General features: G+C 39.5%; 1 protein-coding gene and 1 long non-coding RNA gene across 2 annotated transcripts; one reads left to right on the top strand and one right to left on the bottom strand.

Annotated features, from left to right (window-relative positions):
- Positions 1-3,994: 3,994 nt before the first annotated feature.
- LOC118604011 lies at positions 3,995-6,747 on the top strand. The gene is made up of 2 exons (XR_004951609.1): positions 3,995-5,022; positions 5,923-6,747. It is a non-coding gene; the product is annotated as an uncharacterized LOC118604011 (long non-coding RNA).
- Positions 6,748-9,390: 2,643 nt separating this feature from the next.
- On the bottom strand, positions 9,391-11,848 carry ZNF830 (zinc finger protein 830). The gene has a single exon (XM_016163221.2). The coding sequence runs from the start codon at positions 11,807-11,809 to the stop codon at positions 10,697-10,699; it is 1,113 nt and encodes a 370-aa protein (XP_016018707.1). The 5' UTR covers positions 11,810-11,848; the 3' UTR covers positions 9,391-10,696.
- Positions 11,849-11,861: the final 13 nt, after the last annotated feature.

Raw genomic sequence — 11,861 nt, 5'->3', positions numbered from 1 at the left:
TTTTCCCTAGCCCTGTGCTATCAGATGCTATCATCACCAGCCGCATGTGGCTCTAGAGCTTTTGAAATGTAGCTAGTCCAAATTGAGATGTGCTGTAAGTGTAAAATACACACTGATTTCAAAGACATGTTACCAAACAAAAAAAGACTGCAAAATTGCTCATTAGTATATTTATGTCGAAGTGATTACATTATGATATGAAAATATATTATGATTTTATTTTATTTTTTATTGTTTCTATTTTTCATTTCTTTTTTGCATTAAATTATGCTAAAATTACTTTCAGCTGTTTATTTTTACCTTTTTGAAAATGCAGTGACTAGAAAATATAAAACTGCATACTTGGCTTGCATTATACTTCTATTGGACAGCACTACCTAGACCTCAAATCTGTTTGTGAAGAGTGACATTGTGCCTCATGCAGTTTTTTTATCTTCAGTGCCTAGAACAGTACTGGGCACATAGTAGGCAATTCGACAAATATTTATGAATAAATGAATGAAACCCATGAGTGAGTGGAATGAAGCTCCCTCAGAAGGATGTTCAATACATTTTATCATTGACGAAGTTTGATATAAAGGTACAAAAAGACTCAGACTCTAAATGTTTGTTTTGCTTGATTAGAGCTTCAAGGAGCCCCTAATGAAGGATCTTTTTCACTCAGGCTCCTACTTTAAAATTAACTACCTGGCAGTTGCATATCCTTAGGAATGGCTACCAAGAGAATGAGGTAATGTGTGGTGAGAATAACAGGGCTTCGGAATCCCAAAGACTTAAGTTTGAATTATGATCCACCACTGGCTGTGTAACTTTCATCTGTTTTCATAACTTCTCTGGGCCTCAGTTTTCATGGGAAATGGGAATAAAAATACCTCTTAGGACTCTGTGTGACAGTTAAATGAGGTGACTTATATTACTTGCAAACTGCTTGAGACATATTTCAGTAAATGTGTATTCCCCTTTACTCCCCAGCCCAGATACATTACCACCACTGCAGAATTTAATCATTCAGTTAGTCATCAATCAGTCAAGTATTTATTGAGTGTCTACTCCGTATTAGACACTATTCCAGGAACTAGAATACAGCAGTGAAACAAAACAAAAATCCCTACCCTTCTGGAACTAACAGGTTAGTGTGGGAGATAGATTATAAACATTAAGTAAAAATGTACAGTGTGTAAGATGATGATGGGTACTATGGAGAAAAAGTAGAGGAGGAGAGGAGGTCCTAGACAGGGCAGGGCGGGGTTGCAGTTTTAAATACAGTGATCTGGAAGCCTTCACCAACAGAGTGACAATTGTGTAAAGACTGGAAGGAATGAAAGAGGGAGTGCCACATGGAGTTCTAAGGCAGAGAGGGCAGCAAGTAAAGGCCCGTGTCTATCATATTGGGAGATCAGCAAAGGAAATGGGTGTGGCTAGAGTGCAGGAGTCAAGGTTGAGAAGAGCTGGAAATGAGGTCAGCAGGGCATCCCCAAGACAAATCTTGTAGGGCCTTGTAAACCACTGTAAAGATGTTGGCTTTTATTGCAAGTGCAATGGGAAGATAGTGGATTATATTGAGGAGAGAAATAATATGATCTGACTTAGATTTTAACAGAATTGCTATCACTCTGGCTGCAGTGTAGAGAAACTGAGAAGTGAGTTAGGTAGCTACTGTAAAAATGTAGGGGAGAAACGAGGGTCACTTGGGTGCTAACAGTGAAAGTAGTGATAAATAACCTGAGGTTCATGGACCTCTAGGGGATTTGTGGATAGGCTCCGGAATACCCTTGAACCCTTCTGAAATTTTATACAAATATTTGTGTGCAAGTGAATTTTTGGAGGGAGAGCTTTTATTGGAGTATCAAAGCAGTTTCATGATCTAAATCAAGAACAACCTTGGTGGAAAATAAATAGGATACCTCCAGCCTGTTCCTAGTTACCAAAGTCCCCTCAGACCTTGATCCCAAATCCCCCAGGGCTATGAACCTGTCTCGTAAGCCTCTCAGAGCTTCTGCCACCTCCTTTAAGAATAGAGCATAACTTGCTGCTCAGACTCATCAGGGTTCTTAAGGAGAAAAAAAAATTACAGGGAAATGGGTGGATATTTTTTATGCTACTCATTGAAAGCTTGGCAGCCACAGGGAGGAATAAAAAAAAGGTTTCACACCTTCTTAGAGTGGGTGTGGGGCACTGGAGGCTAGTTTGCACTCAGTGGATTCCTTTTTTAATAAGCTCTGTTCTATGAATTACATAAATCTCAGTACAGAGAGCCAAGTTTATGGTTTGGTTTGCTTAATAGCCACACGATTAAAATAAGTTGTCAAAAACCAGTGGTGGTGTTTGACAGGATAAATATTTAAAAGCAAACAACTGTAGAAAGATGTAGTAATTCATATCAGCCCATGGCTCTTCATCCTTATAAAGGCTGTAGAGGTTGGTTCAAAGTAGAGGTTTCTTGGCCTCTATGAATATCTTATGCTGCAACTGCCAGGTTGAGGTAGGACAGAGCAAAGAGGAGTCAAGTGTGTCTTTGGGAATAGTTGATCTATAGGATGGAGATGGGGCTTCCAGGGTAGGGCTGAGGTCAGAGATATGGAATGAGAGACTCAAAGTTGCTACCATCTCTGAACTTTTAGATTGAGTTTCTAGTGTGAAATCTCGATAATCATAATTTTTAGAAGGCAAGTTAATAATTTTCATAAAGGCAATTTATTTTACAAAGAGACGAGGCTGTATGGGAAGCAAAATTAAGTTCTCTCTCCTCTACTGGGCTCTGAGCTGGTTAATAGGCTAGCATTGATGACAGTTAGTTTTCTAGCTCTGGTATGGTGGCAGAGGTTGAAGACTGGGTTGAATGCTTCCTTCCTCTTTTGTTCCTCATGCCATTTCCTTTATACTGGCAAAGCTGCCCACCTCCCTTCCCTGGGAGCTTCCACCTAAGCCCTCTTACTGAAGCCTTCCTACCATGTAGCCCAGTGTGCTCTCCCTCTCCTGCCTTCAGCTCCAATCTTGGTCTTGGTGTTTGTAAAAGAAAAAACTCTCATTTCCATTTCCATTACACACAACACTCTCAGAATACTACTTAACTTCTGACATGAGACATGTAGGTTTTCTACATCAAGTAACTCTGTGACATAAGCTGAGTGTCTTACAATTTTACTCAATTATGTTACTGTCTACCTGGAATTAGTGTCAGATTCCATAGGTTAAGGGCTCAAGTGCACAAGACTGCTCCTTCCCACTACCTTAGATGCTAATCATCAAATCCAGGATGTTACCTTGCTTCCGACTGACCAGCTACAGATCAGAGTTTCCCACAACCCCCTCTTTGGGTTCGATTAATTTGCTAGTACAGCTCACAGAACTCAGAAAAAACAGTTCACTCACTAGATTACTAGTTTATTATAAAAGGATATAACTCAGGAATAGCCAGATGGGAAAGATGCATAGGGCAAGGTATGTGGGAAGGGGCACAGGGCACCTCCACATGTTCACCAACTGGAAGCTCTCAAACCTCATCCTTTTGTTTTTTTAAAAATATTATATTATTAGTTTCAAGTATACAGTACATTGGTTAGACATTTATGTAGTTTATGAAACAACCCCCCTGATTACTCTTTCTCTTCTCTGGCTCTACACCTAGCCATTACATTACTGCTGACTGCATTTCCTATGGCGTACTCACATCCCTGTGACCATCTATCAACTACTAATTTGTATTTCTTTAACCCTTCACCCCTTTCTCCCAGTCCCCCTCTCTGGCCATCATCAGATTGTCCTCCTTATTTGTGAATCTGTTTTTGATTAGTTTGTTCTTTTTATTCCTTAGATTCTGCGTATGAGTGAAATCATATGGTATTTATCTTTGACTTATTTCACTCAGCATAATAACCTACAGGTCTCTCCATGTCATTGTGAATGATAAGATTTCATTTTTTTATGGCTGAGTAATATTTCACTGTATAAATGAACCATAACTTCTTTATCCAATTATCTGTTGGTCATTTATTTTGCTTCCATATCTTGGCTATTGTAAACAGTGCTGCCACCTTTTGGCTTTTTATGGAGGCTTCATCATATAGGCATGATTGATTAAATCATTGACCATTGTTGATTGAACTCAGTATACAGCCCCCACCCATCTTGGAGGGCAAGGCTGAAAAGTTCTAACTCTCATCTTGTAGTTGGTCCACCAGGCAGGACTTTCTCAGGGACTTTCCAAAAGTTACCTCATTAACATAAACTCCTTTGTGGCTGAAAGGGTCTTGTTTTGAATAATAAATGATACCTTTATTACTCTAATCATTTAGGAAATTCCAAGTGTTTTAGGAGCTCTGGGAGGAACTAGAGAAAGGCCAAAATATATACAAGTATTTATTATAAATCACAATATCAGTGATTGACAGGTGGAAAGGTCCTTAGGGAATACTCAGATAGCAAAATACCCAATACCCAGAGAGGGTAAAACTAAGGCTCAGGGAATAAATTGACTAGATTGAAACTACAGCTAGTAAGTGGGAAAAGTTATAGACTTTAGACATGATCAGCGCTCTTTCCACAACTTACTAGTAGCTTAATAAATAATTGGGTCCTGCCCAATTTATGTTTACAATACAACCAGATTATAATTTTCTTGTCTTCATTAATTTATTCAACTAGTATTAATGGAATGTCTGCACTTAAAGCATTTACATGCATTTAACTCATTTAACCCTCTCAGTAATCCCAGAAGGTACAAACAATTACTGTCCCAGTTTTATAGTTGAGGAAACTAAAGGTGAGAAGTTAACTCACCCAAGATCACATAGTTATAAAGTGGTGGACTACAGGGCACATGATTTAACTGTTGCTTCCCAGTTGGAATGTCTAGGAACTGAAATCATTATTCTTGCTTTCATCAGAGACTACTAAGGAGTAAAATTCATTGCTGGTGAAATGAGGAAAGACAGGGGGCAGTGTGGAGAGAATGTGATGAACTTAAAAAAATACGGCTTTCCAACCCAGCCAACGTCTCTGAACTGTACCCTTAACTTGAGGGTAAGCTTCTTTAATCTTAATTCTTGCTATTTTGGGAGATCCTCTCCCATTTCCCACAGTTTGTTATTAAATAGTAGAGAGAATATTGGGCCAGGAATTAAGTTATACCTAGTCTTATCTTAGCAATGAATTTGCTGAGTGACCATGGACAAATCATTAGACATCTAAAATGGAGGTGATAATTGCTTTATTCTGGGAGAGGGTGTTAAAACTTGAAAACGAATCTGAAGTTTGGTGAGTAAACAATACTCTCACTATGCAAATATAAGGTAATGTAAAATAATAATGATGCAGGATAATAGAAGGATTTTTAGATTGTTGTTGCCTTGAGCAACAACACTTCTGAGCATGTTTCCTCATCTATAAAATGAAGATATTTTATACCTTACAAGGTTGTTGTGAAGATTAGATGTCACACAGTAGAGTACTGCTGGACACATGGTAGGAATCCAGTAAATGGTAACTATTAATAATAACCTGACAACCTGGCTTGGTTGACACTCTCTTATAACCACACTTGGCAGAACAACGAGCAGACAACACACATGCATAACAAAAACAATAACACTACAATCAACCACCCAGTGTGGTCCTCTGAACTCCTCTAAAGGTGACCACTGGCTCCCAAGTGCACTTCAAGCCTGCAAAATGGTGGTGCAGCCAGATGAACCTCCTTTTCTCCTCTGAGAGACTGGGAGTGCTTTCAGTGAAGAATGGCTGAGTGCAGACTCACTCTGAAATAGCTTTGACTACCAAGTGACAGAAGGAGTGAGCCAAACAAAACGGCAAAGGCAGAGAAGGGGACTGAGGGCTGAGAGTACCTGGGAGGCAATGTGTACTTAACTGATTCTCTGACCTTACTCTGCCACTGATTCACTTTATTCCTCTTCTCCATTTAAGAGGCCTCTCAGCAGCGAGGGCTACCCACTCACTAGCTCCCGCTGACATATGGACATCCCTCTTTGCTTGCTTGATGCCATGAGGAATTCTTACTAGCTGCTAAATGTGAAGGTGGCCCTTATACTCTTGAGCTTGTTGTGTATGCCTCCTGTGCTGCTTCTCTTAGAACAGGTAAGGGATTCATGTGCTGGAGAAGGGAAACACAAAGCAGAAAGATTTCTTAGCCCTTTAAGCCATTAAACTGACTTGTTCTGGGACTTCCATGAATCAGGTTGGTCTTTTTACTACTTTGCCAAGCAACTTACTGCTATATGGGTATTATTCTTTCAACAGATATTTATCAAGTTCTGTTATTTGCCTGGTATTATTTTAGGTTGTGAACAAGACATACAATCTCCTTGCCCTTATGGAGTTTACATTCTATTGGGGAGAAACATAGTTTATATATAAATGAACAAGCTAAATTAAGGTAGTGATGTTTAATGAATTCATAGAATAATGTGATAAAATGAAAGGTGGGAAGATGGCTGTTTATGTCATCTGGGAAAGAGTCATTAGGCTGAGAAATGAATAAGACTGTCATGCTATTTGAAGTCAGGTTCCAAGCAGAGGGAACCGCAAGATACAGGTCATGAAATGGCATGTCTGAAGAATAGAAAGTTAGCCAGTGAGAAATGAGACATAGAGAATAAAGGGGACGGTGTAGCAGATGAAGTTAGAAGATAGAGTCACAAAGTGAGGGCCAATGGATCACATTCAGTCCACGGTGTTTGAGATTTCACTAAAAACAAAGAGACAATCTTGACTTGAAATTTCTCTTGAAAATAAAAAAAAAAAAAACTTGGCCATGTCAGGCTACTGTTTCTGAATGATAATGATTGGTTTCAACAAAGAGCAGTTATGCTTTCATGTTTCCTCCTATCTTCCTTTATGGGAGTGTAGTCATCAGTTCACATGTAGTAGACATTTGAATTAGCAACTGCTGAGCACCAGGTAGGCTTAATAAGGGCCTGATTTCTTTCTTTCTTTTTTATTTTTTCCAAGTATAATGGAAGAATATAATGAAGTTTTAAGTGAGAGTGACTTTAAATTTTTAAGAGATCACTCTGACTACTTTGTTGATTGAAGATTGTCACTAGGGTAGGGGAAATAAGTAACAGTTAATGCAAGAGATGTTGGTGGCTAGGGCCAGTGGAAATAGAAAAAAGTGGATGGATTCTGGGCACATTTTAGAGATAGAACTGCCAGGACTTAACTAATGCATTAGATTTGGGGTCTAAGAAAAGGGACTGAAGGATAACTTCCTGGAGAAAGGCCAAGTTTGGGGATCTAAATTTGGAGTCAACAGTACATAGGTTATATTTAAACCCATGGGAATGGATGAGATCATTGAGGGAAAAAAGGTAGATAGAAAACTGAATATAGTTTTAGGATTTTCTTTTTTCCTGTTCAAATTTAAAGCTTCTAATTCCTGGTATCACTTAGGCTACTAGATTCTTAGTATTAAAAAGCAATCTAAGGTCACTTATCTAGCCACACCATTCCTACCCATACATTGACTAAAATCCCCCTATACAACATCCAGCCAAATAGCTAGCTAACTGGTGCAATCAATTAATAGGAAACATACTATTTCAATTAAGACTTTCCATTCTGTTCATTATAAAGTGGTTTTTCCTTATTTAAAACTTTTAGGTAGGTGAGTCTGTCTCCAAAATGAGAGTATTGAGGGTGAAAGGAGGCACTATTCATAATTACACTAAGACAACTGGGACTTATCCTGAGCAAACCTTGCAGGCAAAAGTAATAAATAATACTTTAGCCATCTTTCCAGATAGTCAACCAGATGACTTTAAAAATCTTTAAAAGATGAGACACCAGTTTTCTTATGGTAAAATTAAATATCTGGAGTTAAATTGCAAAATCACCTGCTTGAATTCCCTCATTTTAAAGAGGAAATTAAGGGTCACCGAATTATTACCTACAATCAGCTTAGTAAGTTAGTAGCATGGGGCAGGGGAAGACCAGAAACTACTAGTAGAAAAACTTTTTATCACACTTCATTTTTGAAATGCTTTTACATGCATGTCATTTGACTCTCACCACACCTTGTGAGGTATCATCACTTTAGAGTAGAGTGAACTAAGTAAGATTCAGAGATGACTTGCTCAAGATCACTAGCCTTAAAAGGAAGAATGGGAACTTGAACTTGTGCCTTGTTTTCTCTTGCTAACTCCCTTGTTCTTTCCATTACTCCACACTAATCTAGTGATTGTTATTAAAGGTTTTAAGTCTAAATTATATTTTTTCTTACAGTCTCTTATTTTGTTTCCTGATATGAAAAAACGTAGTCATTACTTCCATCATTAAATGAAAGACATATGAAAACATTTTGCAGATTGTAAAGGCACTGGGCAAATCCACTTTTGAAGGCTAGTTAGATCAGCAATTTTTTCCCTCCAAATTAGAGAAACTGTACTACATTGGTAAGTGAAGTGGGTGAGAGGATTACCTTTGTAGCATGTACAGTAATTCTAATACATCTTTGGCTGAATTAGGAGAGTCTCTAAAGAGAACAAGTGACTGGAACCAATCCTTGGACTAATTCTTACAAGTTGGGAATACTGATGATGATATTCATGGTATAATGCCAAAACCTATTTGACCCAGCTCAAAGAGGTATAAAGGAGCTCTTCGATGTGTGGAAGATCAGGAAGGATCCACCAACTCCTATAGCTGTTTACAATGACCTCAGGTCCAACAAAGATTCACTTAATTTTGGTCAAAGCCCCATCATTCATGCCCTTGGACAACGGACTCCAACCCCTGAGACCCCAAGTGGCCTGTTAGGAACCAGGCCACAAAGCAGGAGGTGGCGGCAGGGGAGTGAAGTTTCATCTATATTTGCAGCCGCTCCTCAGTGCGCAAGGATCACCACCTCAGCTCTACCACAGTTCATTAGGCATTAATTCCCATAGGAAATGATGCTGAAAAGGTTGGGAGCTGCTTTTAGGCACCAACACTAAAAAACCCCCAAACCCTTCAATTTCATCTTTCTCTCTCCTGTTTTTCCTTTAGTTCTAGTTACTAAAATGTTAGCTTCTGTGAAATTTTAAATTCTATTCCTTTTCTCTTAATTTGTACCTAATCAAAGTCTTCATCACCTTGCTTTTAAAATCTAGTTTCCCAGTAGTCTACCAGCTTCCTTTTCCTCTATGTTCATTCCATTTTGTATACTGCAATTTAAATCATCTCCCATATTTTTTTTGCAGATGTAATGCTTTATTCCAAAACTTTCACTTTTCCCACATTGCCTACAAAAAGAATTCTTTCATCTAGCATTCGGGGCTTTTTCATACCTTAATCTTGGTATTCTCCATAAAACCTGGTCTTTAAGGAAACTAGATTTAATTTACGTAAAGCACTTAGAACCCTGCCTAACCTATATAGTAAGAACTCTGTCTTAACTATTATTACTGCTCACTTTTATTTGAACATGCTATATGCATTTCTATCCCCAGAACACTGCTAATTCCTTTTTCCTATTTGAATATCTCTATTTCCAAAGGGAGGAGTGATTTAAACTATTGGACCAGCATCAGGCAACTGTTACTCCTGGAGAAAACAACTTATATAGCAGGTCTTCCAATAACATTTTGTTAGTCCTTTCATTATAAGGTTGATGAAATGCTGTATGAATTTAACTCATTTATATCAATTACCTGTGGTAAAATTGGTTTCATTATGTCATTCTGCTGCAGTTCTAAAAACCTACTGAGGACACTGAAGACACTGAAGACTTTACTTCCTACAATAGACAGAACCTGTAACTCTGAACACTAATTTGCCACAAAATCTAGTAATAAAAGACTGAATGGAATATAAATCACAGCTATTATTTTGTACAATAGACAGTAAACTTATGGAATGCGTTATTTAAAGAAAAAACAAAGCCTGAAAAATTAGAAATGGGTTCGAGATTTAGGGCAATGGCTCCCCGAATTTGGTGTAATTAGAATAAATTGGGAAGCTTTCAAAACTAATACAGATGCCTGAGCCCCACCCTAGATTTATGCATCTAACGGTAGGGCTCAGAAACAGGAGTTTTAAAAAAACTTCATAGGTGATTCACATGCACCCTTTTGTTTCGTAGGTGATCTTCATGTGCACCTACATCTTCAAAAGAAACACTTGGTTAAGAAGGCTGGTCATGTTTGCATATATTTTCCACCGTGTTCTCCTACAGCAAGTTTATGAAACAGAAACAGAATAGTCAGAGAACTGATTAGCCCTGAATGAACTACGCATCTACAAGTAGTGTTCTTAAAAACAAAAACAAAAAACAATGCCCCCTTGTACCTTCTCGAGTTTGATTTGAGGAGTCAGAAAAGAAAAATACCACACTTGGTATGCATCTAAAAGCTTGCCTGTTGATCTATTAATTTACAAATTTCAAGTTACTTAAGTAAATATATATTTAACTATGTACAATATTTACGGCTTACAGATTTTCAGACACAAAATTATACATTTAAGTCCGTAAATGTGAAAAAATTGGCATTTTGGCATATAATACTTGAAAAATTTCAAAACAACTTTACCTCAAAAATATTTCACACTAATTTTCTAAAGTGCTATCTTCACAGGCTCATTGTACCGCAACAACTGAGTTAAGATATCAAACCTCCAGGCATAGAGTAACCGATATTATATTGCGAGACAGCACTTTTTATACAGTCGCGGGCGGTGTTAGAAATCTTGGGTCCTCGAAACCCTATAACAAAGCCCCTTTCACCCTCCAATCCTGAGACAACAAATCCTGAAGTTCTCCCTCATCGTCGCTGTCGACATTCTCTTCTTCCTTTTTCTGCAGTTCTTTTATGGTCAGAACCTCTTTAAGTTTATTTTTTATTTCATCCTGGCGATTCCGCAGATTTTCCACCCGACGGTAACACTCTATTTGCTCATCGATCTCCCCAATCTGCCGGTCCAACCGTCCCTCCTCATCCTCTTCAGCAACTATGGCTTCGGAAATAGTGTTGACCTGTCTCATGGCTTTTTGAAACTCGTCCCACTCTTTGTCCATCTGATCTTTTGGGGCATCAACCTTTCGTACCCTCGCATCTATCTCAGGGTCGTCAAAAAAACCTTCCGGTAATGCTTCCGCGGTGTTTTCTCTCCTTTCCACTACTTTTTCCTGTATTTCTGCTTTCTCAATTGACCCTGAATGAGGAATTAAAGGGGCCTTGGGAGGATTTGTGTTCGAGAAATCGCCAGGCAGCATATTACTTGTTGCCTCCCGGGAGGAGGAAAGCGAGTGTTCCTTGCCTTGTGCGTCGGGCAGCTGCCTACTGGCGTCCCCCCCTTTTCTTTCTTCTCCCTCCTCCTCCTCCTCCTCTTCCTCATCTTCATAATCAGGGAGCAAAGCGAGTCCCGAAGACTTACCAAGGTTCGGTCTAGCGGACTCCTTTCCTGCTTTGTCAACGTTGGCGGGCAAAGCGGACGTGGAGGGCTGTACCTGGGGCACTGGAGAGCCCTTCGCTCTTTTGGCATCGTGGCTATCTGCGTCCGGCGCCTTCCTCTTGGCGGACTGAGGCACTGCGTGGGCAGACGGCCCCTGGATAGCTTCCTTCGCGCCTTTCAACTCGGCTACTTTCTCTCGGTGCTGCTTTCCCAGGACATGAGTCGGCCACAGGAGCTCGCTCTTAACCGGAATGTTACACAGGGCACAGCTCAGCTGCCCCAAACGGTTGTACTTCGCAAGTGGAGATTCTATGCGCTTCCGGTTGGTGCTCAGACGCTGTTTCTCTCTCATCAAGCGCCGCAGTTCATCTTGACTTACTACTCGCTTCCCAGCGGAAGGCCGAGCGGAGGCGGAGGACGCCATCTTTGGGATACGACCCAAGGCGATTTTGGTTTCCGTTTCGGCGATGCTTATT

This window comes from Rousettus aegyptiacus, unplaced genomic scaffold (genome assembly GCF_014176215.1).
Source record: "Rousettus aegyptiacus isolate mRouAeg1 unplaced genomic scaffold, mRouAeg1.p scaffold_m13_p_6, whole genome shotgun sequence".
Lineage (NCBI taxonomy): Eukaryota > Metazoa > Chordata > Mammalia > Chiroptera > Pteropodidae > Rousettus > Rousettus aegyptiacus.
This window is presented reverse-complemented; position numbering and strand designations above follow the sequence as displayed.

What these genes read in the sequence shown, in the direction of transcription:
- ZNF830 (XM_016163221.2), bottom strand. Translation starts at nt 11,809, where the DNA reads ATGGCGTCCTCCGCCTCCGCTCGGCCTTCCGCTGGGAAGCGAGTAGTA.